This window comes from Protopterus annectens, chromosome 13.part0, assembly GCF_019279795.1.
Source record: "Protopterus annectens isolate FY-2018-M chromosome 13.part0, PAN1.0, whole genome shotgun sequence".
In the NCBI taxonomy this organism is placed as follows: Eukaryota; Metazoa; Chordata; order Ceratodontiformes; family Protopteridae; genus Protopterus; species Protopterus annectens.
The window spans coordinates 362,091,645-362,119,600 of NC_056747.1; the positions used below are offsets into that span (position 1 = coordinate 362,091,645).

At 36.0% G+C, this 27,956-nt stretch overlaps 1 protein-coding gene across 1 annotated transcript in view; it reads right to left on the reverse strand.

The window, feature by feature from the left end:
• The window catches only part of LOC122787323 (phospholipid-transporting ATPase IC-like), a 446,410-nt gene that overhangs the window by 149,187 nt on the left and 269,267 nt on the right, over window positions 1–27,956 (reverse strand). The window contains exon 19 of the mRNA XM_044053968.1: window positions 5,433–5,508. Within this exon, the coding sequence (XP_043909903.1) occupies window positions 5,433–5,508 (76 nt within the window). The remainder of the gene's footprint in view (window positions 1–5,432; window positions 5,509–27,956) is intronic.

The window sequence follows — 27,956 nt, forward strand, 5'->3', positions numbered from 1 at the left end:
TTGTCAAGCAGTGTGGATAACAGATTTCTCCATCATAAGTGACTACATTTGTATCTTTCTAGTAAAATTAATGGAGTTTCCATTTGTCCTGCATTTTTTAAATCAGTGACCAAACTATTTTTTTTTTTTTTTTTTTTTTTTGCAGTGAACTTTCATCTCTATTTCAAGCACAGCACAGCCACTACACTGACTGCACTGTATGACATTCTTAAGTATTATTGGTAGTGACAGTCACAGCATCCGGCTTGTGTCTGCTTTTGCCACCACAGTTTCTGCTGGCCACTTGTCCAGACTGATCACGTTTGGTAACAGCTCCCCATCGTAACATATGAGTATAGAGAGTTATAATATGGTTTAAGGGGAAGGCAAAGGGACTGAACTAAGCTGAAAGGTGTTGATGACATGGTTTATTTTGCTCCTGCTACAAAGGATGTGATATGAACTTGCTACCCTAGCTTAGGGCACAATCGTGGTTGTGGCTAATATGTAGCAGCATAACGTGACCTTCCATTGCAAGCACCATGTCATGTGCCAACCTCAATGTTTAGATGATCACCCTGTTCAAAAGGGTACACTGAGCCCAGGATCTTCAGCCTCAAGGTAGAGCTATGAAAGACTGGAAAGAAAAAAAACATCAGGCACCACAAACAATAAAAATGATGGTGTGGATCATTCACACAGCCACAGAAAGTGAAAATAATGTTGTGGATCAGGCACCACAAACAATGAAAATGACGGAGTGGATCAGGCTCCACAGACAGTGAAAATAATAATGTCAATCAGGTATCAAAGATAGCGAAAATAATTAAGTTGATCAGCATCCCCAGACAATGAAAATAATACTGTGGATCAGGCTCCACAGACAGTGAAAGTAATGGTGTGGATCAGACACACAGACACAGAAAGTGAAAACAGTGTTGTGGATCAGGCACCACAGAAGGTGGAAATGATGTCAACCAGGCTCCACAGATGATGAAAATAATGGCATGGATCAAACACCAGAGATGCTGAAAATAATTGTGCGAATCAGGTTCCACTTATGGTGAAAACAATAGTGTGGATCAGGCTCCACAGACAGTGAAAACAATGTTGTGGATCAGGCACCACAGATGGTGGAAATAATGGCATGGATCAAACACCAGAGATGTTGAAAATAATTGTGTGGGTCAGGTTCCACTTATGGTGAAAACAATAGTGTGGATCAGGCTCCACAGACAGTGAAAACAATGTTGTGGATCAGGCACCACAGATGGTGGAAATAATGGCATGGATCAAACACCATAGATGTTGAAAATATTTGTGTGGGTCAGGTTCCACTTATGGTGAAAACAATAGTGTGGATCAGGCTCCACAGACAGTGAAAACAATGTTGTGGATCAGGCACCACAGATGGTGGAAATAATGGCATGGATCAAACACCATAGATGTTGAAAATATTTGTGTGGGTCAGGTTCCACTTATGGTGAAAACAATAGTGTGGATCAGGCTCCACAGACAGTGAAAATAATGGTTTGGAGAATCTGCTACATGTGAGGACAAGTTAAGTAACTTAGGATATAAAAATTAAGTGCATAATGCTTGCATCTACAGAAAATAAGGATTTTGTCTATCTCTGTTAACTTGCAGTGGAGACGTCTAAGTCTGGCAACACCTCTACCAAAAAAATAAATAAATAAAAAATCAGCAAAATGATACTCCAAGGGCTGCCTGATATGTGGCTATAGCATTAAGGACCTGAGTCCATTTAATGTTTTTTATGTATCACAACTTTGTCTACTCTGATTATATTAACAGACTTAATGCTGTCAGACACAGATCAAACATTTTCTAATTTGTGGATTTTTTTTTTCATTTTCTGTCATTTGGAGATTACATAAACTTAATACTTTATTTTCCTTCTACATAAACAGGCTATATAAATATATTAAACTTGCACCAGTAAGATAGATAGCATGGTCAGAACAACCAGACTGTTTATATGTGTTGTGTGCTGGTTCTTTTCTACTTTTACTCTGATCCAGAAAACTGGAATTTGTCAATACTAGGTTGAGTACCTGGTACTTTAAATACTTAAAAGCAAGGGCAGCTGGTAACCCCAAAGCAAGATGCAACTTGGCTGCAGTGAGCAACTGATTTGGTAAGATTAACTCAAATGGGATGGGGTGAAATTGTAGTGGGGTCACCTTTGAGCCTGGTTACAGTTTTAAATAAATAATTGGTCATACACCATGGTACATGATTAAGTAGCTCTCTTGCAGTACACATCTTCAGTCTACATGTATGGTAAAATTACAGGACTATGCTTAAACCATGGTAACAAAGTGATACATTGCCTTTCATTACAATGGCTGAATAGAATGTTGGCCATGCATTGAAGCCAAGTACTTCATTGAGGAAATACCCAACACTCCAGAAGCACTAAGGTGGGAGGGGGTAACAATGAACCCTCAAGTCCAGATTCCATACCCCTCAACCTTTTAATGCAAGAAATTTGGATAGACTCAAAAATGATGAGTGGGTGCAAAGCTCAACAACAGGAACAGATTTTAAATATTGGTCTTATAAAGTAAGAATAACACTTTTTCATTAGCATGCTTTTTTGAAGTATACGAAATCTGAAATTCGGATGTCTGCCATTATTTCGTGACTTCTAACCTCAATGATTTGCCAACAAAACACAAATTTTATGAGGAACAGTCTAAAAATTGGAGACAATAATTGGGACATTGTGCAAAATTCTAGGCACTTGAGAGGAGTTCCATTAATACAATTCAGGAAATGAACTTGGTTAGAAATATGTTGAACTTAACAACATTTATCCATAATCTCCTAGCCTATTAAACTGAATCAATTAGTCACTTTGATCAGTGCTGAGTGCCTGGCTATAATTATAACCAAGGGTTAGAATTTATCATTCAGCTGCTATGACAGAGGTACTTGGGATATCATATTTTTTTATGTCAAAACAAGCAGGTTGAATCTTTAGTTATTATTTTGTGAATAATTTGTGCCATGATACTCCGAGTAAAGGACAGCAGGAGGAGGAGATTAAATTGTACAGAACATCATTGATCAGAACAAGCGCAGGCATCATAAAGCATTCAGTTTTTAGCACTGCAAAAGACATCTACATCAAACAACATTCTGATACAGAGCACCAAGATTCTTCTTGCTTGACATGTATCTTGTGAATTGGTTAAGGTTTAAAATTCATAAACAGAGAGAGAGAATACCTTCCCTGCAATTTCTGCATCTTTTTCAGAAAGCACCCTTTCAAATGAGAAAGAAAAAAACTGTTTAGCTAAAGCAAATGTTATATCTTGATAAAGCCCTTGAATTCATGCTTAATGTTTTGGTGCTTGTCAAAATTAAGCAACTGTAACAATTCATCAGTCATTTGCCTCAATGTGTCGGACAGCCATTTTGGATTTTCAGCTCATCAGATGCTTGCCATGTAGCCTAGTATTACCATGCATTTACATTATCCATTTCACGCATGTAGTAAGTAGTCAGGGAAAGTAAACAAATAAACATACCTTATGATGGGTCACCATTTCTCAGCATGTTCAGAAAGATAAATTAATGACTAGCCATCCGGCAGTTATTAGAAATAATAATTACGTATTTTGTAACAGTGTGAGTCTTTAATACTTAACAAAAAAAATGCCAGTTTGAATTGTCTAAAATGTTAAACTTATTTGAATAAAAATAGCAGGCCTAAATATTGCACACTTGTGAACTGTATAACGTATAAACAAAGGAAAGAAAGGAAAATAAACAGTAATTTATATGTGAGAATAAGCTGACACAGTTCACTATAAGCAAAGGAAAGAAAGAAAAATACTGTACATATGACAGTAAGTTACATTGTTTCAGGCGCCTCACAATTTTTAGTCATATGAGGCTAAGTGCCTACATAAACCCTATTGGTAAATCATTTTTCATTTGTCTAAGTCTAAGAAAGGTTTTTTAGGGGGTTCTCCAAGTTTTGTGTATAGAAAACATGGCAGCATTAAACAATTATTAGAACATGATAATACTAAGTTGACCCCCCTTCAACACAAAAACCTTCAGGGATGTATAACTGTTACAGTTGCAAAGCATGTAGGTTTATTCATGAGGGTCCATATGTTGCTTTGGAGCATTTTGATTATATTATATCAGTCCCAGGTAGGTTCAATTGAAATACCTCCAGTGTGGTTTACATTGCATTGTGTTCAGGTTGTCCTGCTTTTTATGTGGGTATGACCACTAGAAGTTTGAACAAGAGGATCCAGGAACATCTTTATGCTATTAAAGTAATAAATGAAGATAACGCTTTGTACAAACACTCGGTAGGTTTTTCTGGTTATAAGAGGTATACCTTTACTATCTGGGATATTGTTAGAGTGGATTTAAGGGGTGGCAACTTTAAAAATGCTGTTGAAAAAAGAGAGGCAAAATGGCATGTACGTGTGGCTTCTTACAATCCCTTGGGACTAAATGATAACATAAATATTGTGTATTTTATTAGATAAAGAATTAGCTATACAATAGCAAGTATATGAGTTCCACATTCATGATAGCTATAAGATAGTTAGAATTTGGTTAACCAAGAGTTAAACATAAGTTGCTTTATTGGTCAATTATTTTGTGATTAGTTAATTTGTTTTAATTGTTAATTGACTTTTTACTAGTGTTCGTAGCTATTTAAGTTGACATTTTAGTATGTTTCATGTTTCTGATGAAGTCTTTTCGATGAATAGTGAATAATAAATGTGTAACTGTGCTAAAAAACTCAATCTTGTCTGACTGCTCATCTGTGCCTTCCAGTGTTGTTTGGTTTGTGTTTGTTTTTTTTTTTTTTTTATAATGGTTTTTGGGAGTTACTTGTTTTTTTGGATTTCTTAATTCTAACAGGCAGTGTGCAGCTGCAAAGCACCATGTTACTGAAAACAGACCTTGAGGAAGGTTACTATACTGCAATGTGAAAGGCAGCCCTTTTGGGTATTATGGCTTACTGCTGACCACATAGCTGCAGCTCTCTTCTTGATTCATGTCTGGTGGGGAGTGGTAACAGCAGGCATTACAGCCTGCATATCGATGAAAAGATTGCTATATTTGCTGGGCTGTTTTAAAAGACAGATGAGTAGACAGTTACACACTTTTTTTTCATTATCTATGCATTATCATCAGTTAAAGGATTGCATAAGAACTTGGTATATGGTGTAAGCTGCATGAGTCCGTACAACTAAGTGTTTGACATTATGTGATTGGACAAAAAAGATGTTATTGATCCTTTTAACCTAAGACAGTTTTTTTCTGTCAAAATTGGAAGAGATACAATCCAGCAGCCAAACAGCATCAGGAAACTTATTAAAGTCTGTTTATTTTCATATTTTGTTTTCAGCATCATATGTATTTTAAAGGCGACAGCAAAAGGATAATGATACCTGATGTCCTGTCCATCAAGAATGTCCATATCTGTGGTCAGCAATTTGCATGCAAAGCCAATATTCACTGCTGTTTCTGTAACACAAATCAAGGTGTCAGGAAGTGAGTACTTCTGAAATCAGTACGTATATAATATTTACATCACAGCTCACTGAAGAGCTGCAAGTAAAATACATCAAATCAATGAATTTGACTCTATCATCTATGAAGATCATTTAAGTTCAGAACCATTTTATGAGGAACTTATCTCTAGAAACTTCTCTAGTGCTCATTCATAGAATGTGTTACACTTTTATTGAACTCAACATAGGACTACATGGTTTACACATGGACCTGGGTATCATACCTTCTAAAAAATATATATAACGTATGAAAAAGTTGATTTAGATGTGATTCTAGAGGCAATTACACACCAATCTTTGACAAATAAGGCATTAAAATATTAACAATGTAAACAGTGCTAAAGTACCCAGATAATTTGGATTTTGCATTATCAAAGGGACACTATCACTCTCACTTTTAGTTTAAATTAGGCTGGCTAATTCTTGAAAATGTATGTCTGCACAGTTCCTATGTTATAGACAGATGTTTTATGTTAGCTGTTATTTTAATTCTGAGGCTAAGATATCTTTTCTCCTCCAAGTTGCAGGTGCTTCATTAGAAAATATGAAAGTAGTCGTTACCTTCTTTTTTTTTATTTCTCAGGTCTCCAAGGAGAGATCCAAGACCTCTAGTTAACAAAGTTTGCAGACAACTGCAAATGGGGGGGGGGGGTTATTAAGCCACCATATTGACACTTAAACCCTTCAGAGTGAACTCTCCCTAATAAATTCTCAGTATACTGAAAATATACAAACTCAATGCTAAAAAGGATATTGTCATCACATTTCTTTAAACACACGTTTGTTGAATTATCACTTGTCACATAAGCAATTTTGCATTTATACAAAAGTAATCAAACTGTATTAACAAATTAACATTAACAAACATTATACTTCACATATATTGTTATATGTCATATAACCTAAGCAACATTACATACATTATTCAGTTCCTGCCCCCTTTTTGTAAACTAGAAACATCTTTATTAAACTATCACTTACAACATAAGCAATCATACATTTGTATAAATGAAAACAAATCCACACCAACACAATGCTAGTTGTAAGCATTTTATATCACAAACCATACATACACACTCCCAGTTGCAAACATTATACATCACTTATAATCAACCCAATAAAAATAATTCAAATAATCAAACAATTGGAAAATTAAATGTGTTTACTGTCAGAAAAAGCAACTGAATACTCATATGATTACAGAATGCTGGCAGTACTTTGTGGGAAATCATAGACATTAGCGAGTAGGAACATGCCATTTCCCCACCACTGACTGATCTTGGAGTTGGTATATATATATATATATATATATATATATATATATATATATATATATAAGTAGCAGGAGCTGGGGGGGGTTGACCCTTGCAAAAAAGAAAAAAAAACTGTTTTTTGTTTTTTACTGTGTTTTTTAGGCATTTTGACTTTCGATCTTTTCAGATCAAACTTGTAGCTCAAGAACTTGGTCTTTCAATATACACACACACACTCATATATGTGTGTGTGTGTGTGTGTGTGTGTGTGTGTGTGTGTGTGTGTGTGTGTGTGTGTATACATATATATATCTATATATATATATATATATATATATATATATATATATATATATATATATATATATATATAAAACACACCACTACAAAATGAAAACTTCCTTAGGGACATAGGAACTTGGGGTGATAGTTTTCTCTCTTTTGACCATCATATAACAATGGTTGTCCGGAAATCCTTTTAGTTATCTTAGCTAATTGCCAAATAAATTTCATCATGGTCTAAAGAGATACTAACTGTCTTATACACAGCATTGATTAGGCCAGTTATTGTGCACAATGCTCCTTTTGGGACTTACCTCCTTCCGATTTTAACCAAATGATGTAGCTATACCATGCGGCTACCCCTTCCCCCTACATGGCCTCATTATTATTATTTTATCTCCATTACACTTATTCCTGAACCTTGTCTGTTGTCATCTTCTGTGCCACTGCCTCATATGGTCCCACTGCCCATCTGTAAAAAGAGTTTCTTTATGCCACCTGAAAATGCAGTGTGTCAATATCATATCCCTCTTTTCTCTTTTTACGTATTCTTTATACCCACTCTTTTAAGTTTCATCCTCAGGGCCAAAAATTCCATTCTTTTTGCCATTTTGGTTACTTGGTAATGCAGGCTTACTGCTGGTGTAGTCTCTGTTGCTCAGAATTGTTGGCAAAACTGAACATAGTACACTTGGTACACCCCAGTCAATATGAGCCACCATGGAAAGGTAACCTCATCATCTCTGGACCTCACACAGGAATGTTTCACACCTAAATATACCAGCATTACAAGCATTAGTATACCACATTAGTTTGTAGTGGTTATAAGAATTTCTTTTTCTATATGTTGCTCCACATTATGGAGACTAGAAGAGGAGAAGATATTTTATATTATTTGTATTTAAAGGAATTTCAGTAGCAAGTGTTTTTTTTTTTGTTTATTTATTTTTAAATATCTGACATAACCCAGGACTCAATGATGTAGGGATGCTCGTAGACTGTAAGTTAGAGTTCTTAAACATAAATTTCTTTTCGTAATTTGTTCCACATTTTATAAAAAATTATATGCATGTTTTCAGTAGTCTTCTGTATATATTTTAGTTGTCTTTTACCACAATGCCATTTTATTGTCAAATAACATAAAATGCTTACTTCATTTTTGTTACTTTATTAAAATCAGTCATATTTTTTTTCATGGCTTATATCATTAATATATGTTTTACTTTTTCTATGACTCGGTGGAGTCATTTTTTCACAGAAAATGGGTAGTTCTCAGTTGGACATTAGCAATTAACAAAACAAAATAAATATATAATTTCATATCATTCTCCTACTTTCATTTTCATATGTCCACTTCTCTAAATACATTTTTTAAATTCTCCTCAGAAAAGTTCATAACCTTGGAATTTGCTCTAAATTTCAGGTGCATCACTGTATCCTGCCTACATGCACTAACTTTGTAGCAGGTCATATACACAGAGCCATATCATAGTCAAATGGGGTCCTAGGCAAGCTAATAAACCTGTTCCCCCAGTCATTCCAGTGAACCATTACTTGGCTACCTGTCTACATACCTGTCAGTTTGTAATGATGACAGACTCTTGGATTTAATTTAAAACTTATTTCAAATTTTGTAGCACCAACAGAGATGGTCATTTGCTAAACAAAAAATTGATTCACATTGAAAACAGACTTAGCATGAGAAACAGTACACTTCGCTTTCCTTGCAACTCACAATCATTGAAAAGGCATCTGGCCTGTGGCAGATTAAGTGTACCCTGGTATCCAGGCTGTTTTTAAACCTTTTGCCCCCTGCAAACATTTTTAAAACTATGCATAACTGCATATGTTATTTGATTCACCTTTCTGATTGTTTTAAATTACTGTATATTTCTTGTTTAGTACAGTAACATTTGTTGAGTGTGTTTTAAATTTGTAGTTTTGAACATTTTTTTCAAGTAAGCAGTGAAATAAAATGTGTGAACCAATAATGACAAAAGAACCCATTTCAGAACATGTAAACAATAAAAGGCCTCTCAAACTGTCATCATTATAATTCACTAATATCCTTACTCAACAATTATGAGCACTTTTTCAACTGTGTAGACATCACATGTCTGAATGCAACAGAAATGACCACAGTAAATTATTCCAATTTGCTTTACACAAATGCAGTGTAGTCCTGCAAAGATGGACTAATGACTTCTTGACTTTATTAGCTCATCAGACTCAGTCATCTTTATCCACAGACATCCACCAATCCCAACAATTATAGCTACATTTTTGACTGCATCCTTCTCAGATATCTGTGTAAAATAATAATAATAATAATAATAATAATGACTGAAGTTGCATATTTCAAATTAGTTTCACACACAGTACTCCAACTTAACTCACACACATGTCCTGCAAACCAAATTAAAAGCTGTTTAAAAATGACCAGATGATAAGAGCATAAGCTAATTATCCACAGAGAGCCCCCACACCCACAAGCAGTTATAATTACTTTGTTGATTGTGTACACCCCTTATTGTTATGAAGAAATAAATTAGATATACTTTACTGATAGCTATGGGTGAGCTACATGAGACTGTATAAGGTCCACTCATACCTCTCTACTGTCCAAATTTTTGCAGAATGTCCAGATTTTTGCCTCACATTTTTGGTCTGTTCCTCATAAATTTGGGGGGGGGTTGGCAAATGACTGGCAAATTATTGAGGATGGAAACCATAAAATAATGACAGGCATTTAACATTGAAACTTCATACCCTTCTGAAAATTCATGCTAATGGAAAAACCTGTAATTCTATGAACTTTCTAAGTTTATAAAGGCAATACTTAAAAATTGTCCCTATTTTTGGGCCCTTGTCTCACCATTATTTATATTTTTTCCAGATTTTTTTTTTGCTCTAAAAGGTTGAGAAGTATGGGACCACTTGCATCATACCATAACATCTAGTGTAGTTTAAAAAGAAGAGTATTTATGACAGCATAAGAAATATTAACCACCTGATAACATATGCCAGGTTACAATCTCTGCAGAAGTTAAAGTCATCTGAATAATTACATATTAAAGAGAACTATTACAATGGAGGAGTTTGCTGCTGGCAAACATCATTTAATTCCAGCGCTTCATCTGCAAATGTAGTGTCTGCTGTCCCTGAAGAATACATTGCCAATGCTACATTCAAAAATGGTGCGCTGGTGACATTGCCATAACATTTCCTGAACCAGATAAAAAAGGGAATGGCTGGCAAACAATGACAGCAAGTTCACAATTATTAGGCATGTCATTATGGAGACCATTAAGGAGCCTAGGCCAAATGCCCAATTGCTCCAAAGCACTGCCTGGTTAAATGACTTGCTCAATGTCACACAGTAGGTAAATGATGGTGAAAAGATTCAAACCCTGCACCTTTACCACAGGAAGCATCTCATTAATAAGTCAGAGTTTTAGTCCTCTGTGCTAACTACAGTTTTTAACTAAATGCTGACATTCTTTAAAGTCTAGTCTTGTAGAGAAGACTGTATCACAAAAACAAGCAACAATAACTACATGAGGATTGCTGAAAACCAGATGTTTCTGTTTATCCCTTTATAGTGGCTGTAAAGAATGTGGGTTACATGCTCTCAGCAGAAGTAAATCTCATTTGCGGACCCAGTCATACCAATATCACATTACTTGGCTGTCTGACCCCAGCTACCACACTGTCCAAACCTGTCAGTGTTCATACTATTCCTTTCTTCACATTTACAATAATCACAGATATTTGGATTTCATTTAAAACTTATTTCAAATTTTACAGAAAAAGACTGACACCTATTTTCTAAACAAAATAATCTCATATTGAAAACATACTTATTATAAGAAACAGTAAACTTCTCTTCCCTGAAACTCATATTTAGTGAAAACGCACCTGGCAACCCATTAAACTACAAAAAAGATGTGCTGGGATTCATACTCAAATGGTATATTGAAGTTCTAATCAGCATCTGCATGAAGGGTGCAGGCATTCAAAAGACATGTGTGTAGCGCATTTGCTAACAGCCTGGAAGAACCCACTGGACCCAAGTGTCCCTTTTCAGGTGCAGACAGGAATACTGTATGGTGGATTACATTGGCAGAGTCACATGGAAGATAAATGAAGGCTGAGGGAAAGAAATCATGTACTACAGGAAGCAGCTCTTTAACAGCTCACAGCCTTACTCATCTGCACTAACTGCTAACTTCCAAAACACACTGCATTTTACACCTGTGTGCCTGGAAAAAAAACAAGATAAATTTAACAGCATTGATATTTATTTACCAAAATATAGATAAAGGACTCCCGGAAGGTGGTGTGGAGGATAATGGCTCTTGTCTCCCACACCTAAGGTACAGGGTTTGAGCCTGTGTGACTCAGTAAATCGCATTAACATGACATCCCCTCTAACTGGAGTATTACACACACATACACACACACACACACACACACACACACACACACACACACACACACACACACACACACACACACACAAAAAATGCTGAAGCTCTGTTCATCACCTCAAAGCTGCTTAAAGTTCCGTCACATTCATCATACCTAAAAGTTAGGATCTCCCATTTCAAACACACAAAATATACATCACATCCATAAAATGTAGTAGACATACTTCTCAATTGAAATTCCACCATTTCAATAACTCTTCATGCTAGATTGCTGTTCACCACCACAAGAAAGCTGCTTTCAATAACAAAACAAAAACATATCCTCATGCTGAAAAGCTCCACTCAGACCTCCCATTTCAAAATGCACTCACCAGATCCCTGAAGTTCTGTGTCAAGATTCTTGTCTATTATTGGCTATTAATAAAACTGGAAAAGTGAACAGCAGTGTTGTTCTTACACATGGCTACAACTGAGATTTTAGCAGTAAACAGCTCTGGCTGTTGTTGCAGATGGCTACTATTAAGACTGGAGTAGTCAACAGTGCTGATGGCTATTACTGTGACTGGAGCAGTAAACAGTGTCGTTGTTATGGATGGCTATAACTGAGACTGGAGCAGTAAGCAACACTGTTGTTGTTAGGGATATTACTGAGATTGGAGCAGTAGACAAGTTGGAGGCACTACAGAGATTTTATTATTTTTGTACAATAAAAAAAGTTTTTTTTTGATTAATGGCTTTCGGAGCTGTGGTTTGTTATTACTTTTCAAGCACCTTTATTCCTGTTTTCAATGTCTGCAGGTTGAGAAATATGCTTTTAACTGTAAGCTTGAGAAAACAGCCCGAAAAACAAGCAGCAACAGCGAGGCTGTAGGATATAAAAGTTTAATATAAATATAACATTTTGAAGAAAGTTTAAAAAATTAAGCGCTTTCATCCCAAAACTGTTAGGACTTCATCAGAACTACCATGTGCCTGTCCATCATCTCTTTTAAATGTTCAAGGATAGGAAACATCAATTACAATAAATCAATTAAAATACTTAAAAGTACCATTTTAAAAATGTTAAAAATGTTAAATAGAAAGTAGAAATGGTGAAAGATCCAAACATTCATTAGCTTGTTGCCAGAAACTTAAATACAATGAGTCAAACCATAAGAAATAATAACAGATCTTAATCTTTAAAAACTTGATCAGTAATCACTACTTCTGTAAAAGCACATTAACAACATCTAATTACATAAATATAAATATAACACCTTTTTAACTTAACTGAGTGACGTAAGAGCAACTAACATTGGATCTTCATGAAAAGTAATCCTACCAGAAAAATAACTTTTTAATGTGGCTCGTTTTATGATTTCATAGCCCTTAGTTTCAGTGCACTTCAAATGGATATTGCATCATTTAAGCCAGGCTTGTCACTGGCATTCAAATGCAGCTGCCACAACAGTTCTTTATATTCAACAGTGTAACCCCAATGACCACCCCTTGGGTTCCAGGGCACCTGCTCTAAAACAAAAAAAATAATATTTTTTGTTTTCAACACATGCAACGTTATGTCTGTATAATGCATTCACCTCATTATTACGTTTGGCATCATAAATGTTCATAAATTCTCTTATGGAGTGAACGCTCAGTCTTTCTGATATAAAAAGAAAAATAAGCATCACAAAAAGCTAGATATATTATTCCTACAATTGAAATTTTGTTTAAAATGAAAAACAAATTTAATAGTAGGTAAATTAATAACCTCCTCTTCATAAATATAGTTGCATTGTTTATAGGCACCACATTTTCTGGTGCCCTTGATAGATGTTTGTACTACAAACTGGTACTTTTTAAATTTTCTCCTTGAAATTGACACATCTTTTAAAAGTAAAGTGGGGAGCATCACTCATCAGTTCTTTTATTCCGGGGTCACCCCCAAGGATTTTCCAGTTTGCTTTGACCAAATTCATAATAATATTACTTTCTTGGACATATTTTAACACCAAATCTTTACAAAGAACACCTTTTTTCCTTACTGTTCTTAGTGCCATTCAACCTGTGAAAACTTTTAGGTAACCCATTTTCCAGGATTGGAAGGAATTTTGAATCGCTTCCCCTATTGATTTCTTGATGGACCTCCTCAATAAACTGTCAGGGTAACCTCCTTCTTGGAGCATTGACTTCAAGACCTGTAATTCAGCTGCTAGGTCTGCTTCATCTGAAATTATCCTAGCTAACTGTGCCATTTGAACTTGTACTAAGCCACATTTTTGTTTAAATGGATGACAAGTTTGAAAGTGCAAGTTATTATTAGAATATGTGGCTTCCAGTATAACCTAGACTTAAATCTGTTCACTTCAAAGTCTTTCTCTAATAAAATATCCAAGTCGTTGATCACGTCAACAGTAAGTAAAAGACAGAAATGTGGTGCTGCTGTTCAAGGAGTCAACAAACTCCTTTATTTCCATGTTGTTACCCTTCCATGTTACAAAAATATCATCCAAAAATCTGAAATGGGCAAGGAGGTTATTAACATGGGTACAGGTAAATACATATCTCTGCTTCCAAAACCACATATGATGTCTTGGCTGATACTTTTATGCTTTAAATGCTAACTCCGTAGTTCAGAAAAAGAATGTCTTACACATGCATTTGCTCTGCTTTAAATAAATACATGGTTTAAAACAAATGTTATCATTTTTTTATCTTGAATTCAGACTATTTCTGTTTTTAATGTCATTCCATTCATAGTTACAGTATCCATATAAATCTGAGGTATTGTTGTTTAATGTCGTCTCATTAATAAATAATCAAAATTTCATAAAATCAATATGTTACACTTCCCATAGAGAGTAATTGCATCCACGATCCCATAAACATAATGAATTATTGTTTGTTTCAGCACCACACTATTCAGATTCTATAAATCAACATATAAACATCACAGAATTACAAAGTTATGATAAATTGTTGTTCTTAATCACTTGATTATATTGAACATTCTTTTTTGTCAGCACAGTGATACATCTCTGATTGGAAAGAGTATGCCACCTTAAGCCAAGTGTTTCTAAGTAGCACTATTCATGAACATGTTATCTAGTTACAGGTGTTAAATTCTATTTCGCCATTCTTTAAAAAACACCAACTGCATGTTATATATAAAATTTGTCAGTGTTTAATAAATCACTAATGGTGCAATATACGTACCTTTGATTTTCAACTCATGTACCGCTCAGTGCAGTTTGTAATATTTAAGCTTGGTGTCTGCTTAATATATACAGGACCTCTTAGCTTTCTTAATGAAGTACTGCATGTTTAGCACAGATCTATACAGTAATGTATCAAAGTTTAGCATCGTGTAACTTAAATGCGTGTGTGTGTGTGTGTGTGTGTGTGTGTGTGTGTGTGTGTGTGTGTGTGTGTGTGTGTGTGTGTGTGTGCATATATGTGCATCCACATGTATATGTGTAATGCATATTGATAAATAAAGATATTGATGAATACATTATTCCAGATGTACATTATGAAGCACCAACCATATATATATATATGAATGTATTTATTACTGCAGATCAAAGTATATTTTTATACTCTACAGCAATATAAAAATAATAATTTCCCTTGGCAACTTGGATAAAATGCTTAAGGCTATTATTTTATGTAAAGAAAATATGAACTAATGTGTCCAGTACTGCAAGAAGAAGCCCATCTTCAAAACTGAAAGGTCTGAAATAGTGTTGCATCTCATTTCAGTTTGGCAAGCAACTTTGTCTCTTAATCATTTTTACTAGTATATCTTCTCGTTGAAGCTTCCTAAATGAATTAGCCATTTCCTTTGAAAATAAAAAAAAAGAAATAGATAAATAAACAAATAAATAAGACAGTTTGGATAGTCTGCCATTTGTTTAATATGTATTTTAGTGAGGCTGAGCAAATGAAAAATGTTATTTTTGATTATTTTTCACTTGTTTTATATTTTTAGTCAAATGATTATTTAAAATCATTGCATATCTGACTTCTAATGAATTGTTAATGACACAAATTCCAAATGTTTTTCAAACATGTTGATGCTTCAGCTTCCAAATTGCCTGCACAATGATCAACAGCTTAATGTCAGTTCTCCCAGTGTGAAAAAAGAAACTGAGAGAAAAGGGCAAGCTCCAGCTTTGGTACAAGAGATGGTTTTAAGTAATTTAGAGGAAAAACTGAATCAGATGTGCTCCGAACTGATTAAAATAAATGAAACACTAAAAGAGTATATCAGCTCAAATAACAGAAGGTTAGAAAAAATGGAAGAAGCTTTAAACATCTATTCAGAGGAACTGATAAATCTGCAAAAATCAGAGAATGAAATGACGAAAAGGCTGGCTGAGTATGACAATATTCAAAAGGAGCTGTTTAAAAAAATGGTAGAGTTACAGGACAAAGCACACACAGGCAACCTGAGATTTTCTGCTATACCAGATTACCTAAAAGGAACAAACCACATTAATTTTATAGCAGGATTTGTAATTGAAAGGGGACATTATATGTATGCTCCAAACCTGGCCACGAGAAAGCAGCCAAGACCTGTATTAGTAAAGTTGCAATCATAACAGCAGAACTAGTTGATCCTGATAAAATTTTTGGCAGAAGGGAAAGTATTAAAATTAGAGACATTAGAGTATATGTGAAAATTATTTTTTTCACTGTACACCAGGCAGAAGTAAATTTATCTCAGCAATCAGTGAATGTTGAGAGGTGGGTATGAAATGCATGCTGCTGTATCCAGCTATCTTCTGAATAGTTTTTCCTGCAGAATCAAACTGACTTTTTGATGCAGAACAGGCTAAAGAAAAAATACAAACGTTTTTCCAACAAAACGTGAGCCATCAAACAGAAGGGGACTTGGATTCTCATTCTTCTGATAATAAAGCCCATAGAAAGACTTTGCCTGAGAAACCTTTTCCAATGTTCTAGAAAAATGCTTGAGAGACAGAAAAAAATCACAAGAGTTGACTAAAAGAATCAGGAGCACCCTGGACTTGAACTAGAGTCTGCGGTTGGGAGATAGAGATGAACATGATGAAGACCAGCAACACTGAAATTAGTGAATAAATTTGAGACAATAAATCATCAATCACATTTCTGAAGTATGGCTTCACAAGAAAAAGTGCCTAAGAAAGATTGGAATTTTGTTGACTTTGTTAAACTTGTGTGGGACTGAAAAGCATATACCCCCACTTCATATCATTAATGTTTGGAAGAGCACTAAATGGGGGCAGAGTAACCCTAAATAAAACAATTTTTGTTCTTAACAATATTTTTATAAAACATTTTGTGATATAAACTGCATGTTATATATAGTAGAGCATTTTCGGTGACCGCTGTATGGAATACAGATACTAAGGTAAACAAGTACTTTTTTCATTTTAGTTTTAAGAAATGTAAACAATACAATGTAAAAAGAGATGAAGGGCTGGACAAAAGCATGTTCAAGTTAATATGTTGTAATCTTGGGCTGCCGGGATGAAGGATAGGGTGTACAAGTGCACATTATAATATATGTAGAGGTGAGATGTTTTCTCTTACTTTTGCATAGGTGAGTGTCTGGATTAAAGCCCTTGGCTTAATATAACAACACATTTTTTCTGTATGTATGTGTGCTATAAAAACAGGATAACACTCTGAATGTAATAAAATGTTTTCCTTTAGCAAATACATGTTCATTGTGAGTTGAGAAGTGTGCAGCTTCGGGCAGCTGTACATACTGTTCTTATAATTCCATGGAGACAGGCTGACTACAGGTCCAGGCAATACATCTCAAGAGCTCAGGACATTGCTTGCTGACAGAATTGTGAAATTAAAAGGTACAAAGGCAAGCAGACTAATAAAAATAATCTTTGAAATGATTGGAAGTGAATACGAGATAGTAGTTTTCCTGGCACCTAAATACCTCAATGCATTTATTAGAACTGCATATAATATAGTTTTATTTAAAGATAGCCAGTGTACTTTTTCCTAAGGCTAAAAATGTTTTCTGAAAGCATATAGGCTGTTTTTTACATCTGTGAGGGAATTAAAGATAAGACAAGAACAGGAGCAATTAGTGTAATTAAGAGCACAGACTGTAATATGAGAATTAGCATGGACAGCCTTAATTTTAGGTTAGGTAATGCATGTGGGTGCAGCTGTCAATTTGGGATAAATGTTCTTATCATTATTTGAAGATGTGTATAGTTTTGTGTGTTTGCTTTAAGTTAATAGCTTATAGAGTGTGTCTTTTTTGTTTCAGGGTTTTCAGTAAAATAAAAAGTCTTGTAAAATGTGACATATGTTCAAATGGAGATGACAAGAAACTGTATAAAGGCCAAACATTAGGAAATGCATGTAACATAAAAGCTGGAAATAGACATGGGGGGTATAATAGCTTCCACATTATTTTGTAAAGTGAATGAACTCACAGGTGCTGAAAAAGGGCAAGAGTATTAGATTATATTAAGAAATGCAGAATGCAAATAGGAATGCTACAGGACACATTCGGAAAGAGGTGAGCATGTGATTTTGATAAAGAAAGGACTCTGGGGTATATATTCAGCAGAATATCAAAGACAAAGGAAAAGGGGAGTAATTATACTAAATGCTAGAGGAGATTCAATAGTGACTGAAGAGAGAAAAGGATAATAATGGTAGATTTGTGGTAGTAAGGGGCTTCTGAAAGTGAGGAGCATAATTCTGGCATGTATTTATATTCCACCCGAAACTACTGTTATAGAGCTTAAAATATTTGGAAGAAATAATCAGCTTTCAGCAGGGAATATTACTTATAGGCAGGGATTTTGCAACAGTGAAGATGCATCTGGGGTACCTAGAAGAGAAAATATAACAAAAGGCGGTAGATTTCTGAAGAAAATTATGAAAATGTTTGGTTTGGTATGGAAATTTGAATTCATAGTAGGAATTTGGAGTGAATTTATATATTATTCCCCAATGAACAATAACTGGGCTAGAGCAAATATCATATGTCACAGAAATATGTGCATTTAATTGAAGCTTTGAAACACATCCAATAACTCTTTCAGATTATGCACAGATAACAATTAAGATATAAATACAGGGTAAAGAAATAAAATCGTGATGTTGGTGCCTTCCCAGTTATCTGCTAAAAAGAGAGGAATTTAAGGAATAGCTAGGGAAAATTATTTGAGAGTTATTAGGGAAGATAGAAATTTCTTCAGAAGTTATACCTAGTGAATTGGATAAAATGAAAGTGGGGCTTAAAAACAGGGTAGAAATAAAAAAAATAGATGTAGTTAAGAAGTAGCAAGAATTAAGGGGGTTACAAAGGTTAAAGTATTGCAGAATAAGGGGATTCTCACAGAACAAGAACTGGCACAGCTTACCTACTTATTTTTTTGTCACTTTACTACAACACTAAACATCTACGTATATTATTTTCCCCTTCTCTTGCTCTTACTACTTTCTTCCTCAACTTATGTTAATTAATTAACGTATATTGTAATCATATAAACCATTTAATCCATGAACCATAGTTTTAAATAGTCTTTCCATACTCTGTCCATATAATATTTAATATCAAAATTCTGAAAAATAATCCTTCTTAATTTAAATATCCATGGTTCTGTCATACTCACCACATATATATCTACTATTCAAGGTTTATGCTAAGAAAAAAACAAATGTGATAATTATCCTTTACTTACAAATAAATTACAGCTAGAGAAAATAAAATCAATCCATTTAGAAATAGGACCTGTAGAGTTTGAATGATCTATAGGTCTCCTTGAACAGAACCTATATTGTGTAGTCAGTGTTTTACATAACATATCATACTATTCTTCTGGTCATCACGCTTTTTTGATATCCATTATAACTGAATTAAAAGTTCATCCCCAAGTTATGAAAAATCTAGTTTGAAACCATTTGTTTTTCTATTTTCCTATAACAGCTGTCAGACTACAGACATTATAGGTACATAAACATTAGTAATTTTCTGCTTATAATTCCCAATCTTAAAATCCCCAATTAATGCCCTACCAAGTTCCACTACATATGAATGCAGTACTTTTATAGATGGAGCTGAAATTAAACAACTTCAGAACAGATATCTGATCTGAAGGACCATTATCCCATAACTCTTAAAAAGCCTCTATGTAAGCTTGTTCAGCTATCAACATGTAATTTACATCTTTTAACAAACCAATTGCCCCATGTAACTAATTCATCCACCTTGCAGACTGTCATCTCCTTATCGGCTAACAGTGATAACTAATGTTTTTGATTAACATGTCCCTTAAATCTTCTCTTCTCTGTAGGTTTTGCTCATTTCCCTAAGTTAGTTTCCTCTGCAGTAGGCTCAGTCTCACTGACATTGCTCTTAGTATCTACGGATAATGACAAAAGCTAATTTTGAGTTAGCTGCTCCAGTGAGGTAGACAGACAAAGCCTTGACTACAGCTCAGCCAATACATGTTGAATTAGCAGCTTGGATGACTGAGGTAGTGGTGGTGGTAGGGATGTGCATGTCCATTCTAGGTCATAGGACGCTTGTCGATGACATTCCCAAAGGGGGGTATGGTCCATGGGAGGAATTGTCCTCAGATGTGATCAACAAGAGAGGGGGGTGGGAAAAGGGAAGTGGGTAGGGCATATAAAAGATAAAAGCTTGGACAGAAGCAAAGATAGCCAAGCCCTGAGTACACTAGGCTGAGTATTATCTCAGTGAAAAAAAATGCAACATGTTCTTGGTCTAAAGGTAATGATAATCATACATGGAAATGTTCATTATATTCAACATCAGCGTCATTGTTTGGAGGACAGTCCATTCAAAATTGATCAGCCCCATTCCATCAGGTACAGTGCTTCGTAGAATGCTCCTTATTATGTCCCAACAGCACACCATCCTCAACATTAACAAGGGGCAATTCCTTTTAAAGTAATATATTTTCCTGCCCAAAAACACATTTTTCAGTTGCTGTGTGTAATACAGGACAAAATATCTGTACCCACATACATTAATTCTCCACATGTTTTAAGTGATCATTTTCAATAAAAATCAATAACCCTTTCACACCCTCTCATCCATATCCTCAATTTGTGCTTATGTTTTAGTGGTCAAATGTTTTGATAATTCCAGATGTACATCATTTTCCCTTAAGAACACAATGCTTGTCTATATTTGGATTTTTTTTTTAGTTTAAAAGAGGATCATGCATTATGAAAAAAAAACAGTTTACTGTTTTCTTTTTATCAAAACTATTCTCTACAATCTGTAATGCTGACTCAGTCTCTAAAAATAAATCATTTATTCTTTCAATTGGGTGATCAAAATCTTTAAAGGAGCAATTGCCTCATTCAGGAATTGGTATCTGTCCATGGAGCACACCACTTGAAAATATCTAAACCACAGCAAAAACAAGTGCTGGTTGAGTCTTTCAGTTGCTGCCAGCATCCTACCTGCTTGCTGACATCCAGGAGTTAATCTTATGGTATCCATGAAAATCTTGGGCTTCATTTTAGCCACTGACTTCACTCCCTTTACATGAGGATTGCTGATATTATCTGATGTAACTCTTGACACTCTCTGTTCAGCAGGAACTGCAATTCCACAGAAATCAGGTTTGAGCACTTCAGTTACAATGTTAGATCCAGGTCACTGATACATTCGAGTCTGACAATTATGTATACTTTTGATGTATAGCAAAATATTACAAACCATAATTTCTCCCATGTCTTCATCTGAAATTTGCTTATCTGACAATAACATCTGCTGACTGCTCATGCCTACCATAATGTGGAAACTACAATGTCCTCCACAGAGTGATCCTTATGTTTCTACTCTGATCATTCACTACTGCCACGACACACTCACTTTAGTATCCCAGCAACATTGAAAGCTGTGTATTAAACTGTTTCACAAAATGCAAACAAACTAAATATGAACAATCATAAACAATACTAAATCACAATATATTAAAAATAAATATTTGCATATCCATTATTTTATACTCACCTGTACAACATTACTAATTACATTTTTCCAATTTATCCCTCCTCATTTTTACCACAACCAACATTTCATCTGTTTGATCACAGCGTTCAATACTCATTTTTTGTTATATAACGTTTCATGACATATTTCTATCCAAATAAACTGCACACCTGCCATACAATCCTGTACTCCTATCGATCCCCTATTCCCTTATTTCACATTCATCTATAAACATATAACACCAGATCCAGTTCTAATGTTTCTGTTTCTATCTTAGAGCTATTATACATCATCTCATATTACTACTGAGTTATACTACATATCAAAAACATGCTCTTCTCCTGTTCTGCATCATATTCCTTTAGACTACACTTCCCCTTTTTCTATATCTTGTATTTTATATTACTTTTTCTGATAACCCCCTCTCACTCTTGTATTCCTTTATAAAGCTCTTTTCTTTTTCATTACTTCCTTTTACTTTTCATCTAATGCTTCGTACTCATTTCTAAATAAAAAACATCCTTCATCATCCCTCTGCACCCCTTTTTCCTGTCACACTCTAGAGTATCCCATCAAAGTTTCCACATAAGTTATATGATTTTGTAATATTTATCTTTCTCTATTATTCCTCTCCTAAAACAACAATAACATAAATTTTCCCAGTGGGCTGACCAAACTTCCTCCATGGCAGTATGAAAACCAATGGCAAAGGAAACATTCTAGAGTCCTCCATTATGGAATCAGTGATTCAATTCTCCCAAGCAATCAAAACAGACTAGAAAAGGGAGGAACAACAAGAAGAAAAATTAAATGGGACTTTTGTACTGACTGTTTGGAGAATGACAACAGTTGTTGCAAAATTATGAATGATGGCTTTAAAGTGTTTAATTATACTTACCTTGAACTGGATAGTACACGTGTTTTGCTTTTTTTAAAAAAGGGGTTTAGTTTGTTCCTGTCTTTAAGTACAAGTGTTATTGCATTTCAAACTGTTTGTTAAACAGCTTAACTTTACATGTTTTTATGGTTCCCCACACCAGTAGTCCCTTTGTTTTGAAAAGGAAAACTATATACTGTCCAGATTTTAGGAGATTTCTTTTTTTCATTATTGACAGGGTTTGTATGTTGGATAGAGGGGGAGAGAGTAAACTGTTATTAGAACAGAAAGAATTAAGATCCGATTGAATGCAACTATTAAACTTAGATTAAATTATGTGTTATCTCTTAACTGCACTTTAAAAGCAAGAGCTGCTACATTAAAATAAGTATTATACACTCTTAAGTAGTGCAGTATTTAATTTTATGTTTTTTATGCCTTTTTTATGTCTGTTTTAAATGTATTTGTATCTGTGCTTTGTATATATGCACCATCACTTGAAATGCTGCTACACCTGTTCTTGATAAGTGTTTTTATTGGATAAACACTGAGAGTTAGATTTAAATCGATTTGTTTGCTGTGTTATTTCACTTCTGATTTTATCTCTGATGATGCCTTTATTGAAGGTGAAGGCACTTAGAAATTAAACTATACTTGATTACTCAACTGTGCTGTTTTCAGTCAGTTAATTTCAGCTGTGGTCTGCTGGAGGAGTCTGGTGTGTTTCCTTTGCCACTGGAGTTTCACCTTACATTGGGCAACTTACGAGTGTTTACCAGTATGAATACCACACTGGGTTTCCCCTGAAAAGAGGCTACTTGCCTAGCTGGAATAACTGTGTCTACAAATCATAACTAAATCTACCATGTAATTTAGCCCTGGTTTCTTGGTTGTTTCTAGCAAAATTTGACAACAGTGTTCCTTAAATTTTAACTTACTGTCCACATCTCCTACTCAAGTCCAGTTCCAGTTTTTTTTTTTTTTTAACATGGACCATAATTATCTCACCCATACCTTTCATTGCAGAGTGCCCCTGCTCCTAGGAAACTAAAACAAGTCAGTCTAAGGACAGTGTATGGATGCCCATCCACTTGTCAAGGTTTGTCTTACAGGAAGTGAGGGTATTACTCTATTAAACATACAATGGAAGATTATGCTGTAGATGGGTGAAGTCCTGTGTAATAAATCTGTCCATTTAATGTGCCGTACTTATTCTCTGATTGAGACTGAAGATTTTAGTTCAAGTGCTTTGTAAACACATTTGCTTTGTGGAGGTATAGGACATCAATGGGGATTGTCTTCAGAGTTTCAACAACAGGCAATCCCAATGCAGTCTTTTTGATTAATTCATTCTCTAATTCATCTGACTCTGCCCGCATACATCTACTTTTCAACATGTTTTATGTGATCATTTTCACAAACATGTCAATAACATTTCCCAACCACTGGTCCATCTAGTCTACACATCCTTAAGTTTGTTTATTGGTTGAACTAGAGTGTGTGACTCAACCTTGAAAGCCCTAAGGGTTAAAGGTCTATGAATTTATGATCATGGTGTACCTTGCCAAGTGTTTTTGTGTTTAGCATTTTAAATAGGAAAGTCCAATTTTATGCAGTTAAAAGGATGTCTTGGTAGCTGATGGTCTTTAATCTTGTGGCCCTTATAGTTAACAACTTCTAAAATATTTGTTTGGATGGATACATGTTATAAGGGGCACTACATTCTACAGTTGGCCTTTTTGGGGCACTGTGTAGAAGAATAACTTATTCTGACTCGAATGAGACACCGCCCTGACTGCTGTTGCCATATGATCATAGGATAGAGTGTTGTCTATCAAAGTGCCAATATCTCTGTTGATTACGTAAGTCTAAAGTGGAATTCTGTCTATACTGTAAGATGCTGTTGAGATTCATTTTGCTTACCAAAGTTGACATTGCTACACTTCTTTACATTTGATTTAAAACATTTCAAATGCAGCACTGATTTGTATGGTTAAGCCCTTGCTGTAGTAACAAAGTATCAGATGCTGAAAAAAACAACAGCATCCACCCTGCAGGCATTGCCAAATGTATTTAACCATATGACTGGGTTATTGGTTTACAGATATGAAGAACAGATACTGAAGAGAAGGGATCAAATTACTGAATCTCAGAGGATATCACTAGTCATCTTTTTGCTTTCGGAGATGGCACTTTATGTCAGTTGGTTTGCTATTTATCTTACAACACAAGGTCTACATTTAAGCCTTTAAGCTTATTTACAATTACATAATAGGAAATAGCATTAAAGCCCTTGGCCATATCCAGGTATGAACTGCATAACTGCTATCTACAGCTTCAGTGACTTTCCTGAAGAAATGCACTGAATTAAGTAGACGTGATCTCACGTTGAGAAAACCATATTGTGATGGGTCTACAACAATACGATTTGTAAAATCAGTGCCTATGATATGCATTCCATGTCTTTGCAAATTACGTTTAATAGTCTGATGGGTCTATAGTTCCAAAGATGTAAAGCGGGGCTCTCTTTATGGACATAACAGTAGCCAGTTTCCATATCTCAGGAACACATCATGTTAAGCTGAACAGTTTTAGGAGGTGTTAAGAGATTGTGTGTTTGGTACTGTTGACTAAGAAATCTGGTATATTGTTAGGGCCAATAGTGGGGGTATTTTCTAGTTTTAAAGAGTATGGTCGGGATGTGTTCATAGGTTCATAGGTTCATACTAGGCTATCTGCCCTGGGGCATTTATAAGCCTAGCCCGATTGTGTTTGGCTTACGCCACCCCTTGATTTGAGTATACTGTGCCCTTTTTAAAGTTTAGTTTACTGTGCCTCTGTCTAATAGTGACACTGAAGTAATCCCTGGGACAAACCTATGATCCCCCATCCACTCATCAAGATTCTTCTTGAAGAGAGTCAGTGAGGTGCTCTGCCTAACAAGAATTGGAATTCTATTCCAGAGCGAAGGGGGCCTCTGGGTTATGAATCTGTCCCTCCAGCATGTTCTATTTATTTCTGTGCTGAGGTTCAAGTCCCTCAAGTGTGTGGCATTAAAGGGATTTCGATTTACTGAGGTGGAGCATGTCCATTAATTCTGGGTTGGACATAGCTTTATATGTCAGGCATAGATCGCCTCGAAGTAGGCGGTATGCAACTGAGTAGAGCTGGAGTTTTTTTAACTGAGCAGCATATGGCATCTGTTTGAGGCCCTTGATCCTCCTGCTGAGGTACTTTTGGGGTCTTTCTAATTGCTGCAGGTGTAGGGTAAGGTACATCCCAAAGGGGGCACTGTATTCTATGATGGGCCTGATGAGGGATGAATAAAGGGGCACGATTACCTCTCTTGATCTAGATGTGAATCCTTTCATGATGAGGTGGGCTATGTAGAAGGTCTTTCTAACCACTTTGGCAATGTGGTTGTCAAAGGAGAGATTGCTATCAACTTGGGTCCCCAGATCCCTAATTACTTTCTCTGTACTTAATGGGTTACCACCTATGTGGTAATTTGTGGGCACATTGTTTTTGACAAAGGGTATGACTATACACTTTTTGGCATTTAGCTTTAGACCATGGTTCTGGCACCAGTTATCCATCTCTGCGAGACCTTTTTGAAGGATGTTTGTGTCAGCTGGAGTGTTGATTATGGCGCCCAGTTTGCAGTCATCTGCGAACTTGGTGAGCCATAGTCCTCCCATGTTGGCCTGTACCTCAGAAAAGTAAATACCGAACAAGAGAGGTCCCAGGACAGAACCTCGTGGGATGGCACTTGTGACCAGTTTCGAGTCTGACATGGCTCCAGCAACTCTGACTCTGTGGGTTCTGTCTTTGAGCCAGTTTGTGACCCATCTTGTGACATAGAGGTTTATGTTTAGGCTGGATAGCTTATCTATGATGCCCGAGTGGTGTATTGTGTCAAATGCCTTTGCGAGGTCTAGATAGGCTGTGTGGACCACCTTCCCTTCATCTATGGCCTTGGTGACTGTTTCGAAGAAGTCAACCAGGTTCAAAAGGCAGGATCTGCCCTTGACAAAGCCACATTGCGTAGGATCTAGTGTCTGTAGGTCCCCAATGTCTTTGTTTATGAGTTCCATGATGATCCTCTCCATAGCCTTGCAGACTAGGCTAGTCAGGCTTATGGTGCGATAGTTTCCAGGGTCCGTAGAGGCGCCACCTTTGTGGAGTGGGACCACTGTTGCTGTACGCCATTCTTTGGGCACATATCCTGTAGTGAGGCTGAGATTGTACAGCAGTTTTACTTGAGGGATTAGTTCTTCTTGGAGTTCATGTAGGACGCAACCCGGGATGCCATCTGGTCCCATGGAAGCAGTGTTTTTTGCTTTGGAGAGGGCGGCCTTCACCTGAGCATCAGAGATGTTTGGGAGGCTGCACTCTGCTGGGATAGATACTTGCTCTTTTGGGGGGAGGGGTAGAAGTTTGCACTGAACCTGTCTGCCAGGATACTGGCGATGTCTGTGGGTTCAGTGTATTTTTTGTCATTTAGAATCAACTCAGAACAAGTCTGGGAGTTGCATCCCAGGTTCCTAACATAACTGAAAAAAGCCTTATGATTGTCTTTGGTGTCCTGTGCAATTTTTCTCTCGAAGCTGGCCTTGGAGGATTTTATGAGGGATCATAATTTTTTGCTAGTACTGATCAGAGATGCCTTCCCTTTTAGGGATTTTGCTCTATCATGTTGTAGCTTCCTCCTTCTGTTGTACAGTTTATTTATGGCTGGGGTCCACCAGACTGGATGCCTGCCTTTGGATGATTGGGTCTTGATTTTGTTTGGGATAGCATGATCCATGCATTCCTGGAGATGTCCGTAGAATGCATTTATATAGGATTCTGCAGTTTGGGCCATAGTTTCCACTGGCCCTGGGGCCTTGAAGGATTCCACTTCAGTTTTGAGAAGTGTGAAGTTCACTTTTGAGACGTTTTTCACTGTGGTTTTCCAGGCTGGGGGTGGGGTCGGGATGTGGATATCCAGTGAAATTAATTTATGGTCTGATCTTACCAGTGAGTGATATACTTCTGGTATGGAGCATAGAGTCCCCATGTTGGTAATGATCAGGTCTAGTATGTTTTCCCCTCTTGTGGGAGTGGTGACTAGTTGTTCTATAGTATTTGAGTTTATAAATTCCAGGAATCTTTGGGTTAAGGTGCTGGGGCTTGAGTAATGCTCCCAGTCTATGTTTGGGTAGTTGAAATCACCCAATATAATGGTGTTCGGAGAGATCTTCATGTTCTCCAATGTTTTCAGGAAAGCAGAGTGGGATTCCTGACTTTGAGAGGGTGGTCTGTAGGATTCTATAAACTGAAAAGCAGTCTTGCCCACTGTCAGTTGCACATGGATGGTCTCCGATACTTCGTGCAATGCCACTAACCTGGAGGTGTGGATATCCTTGATAAATATGGAAACTCCCCCTCCTTTTGTGGTTCGGTCTGGGTTTTGGGGCCGAAAAGCATGATATGAGGTATAACCTGGTAGTGCTGGGGTGCTCTCTGGAGCCTTGAACCAGGTTTCTGTCACTGCACAGATATCGATGTTCTCCTTACTGAGGAGAGCTTCGAGTGCAT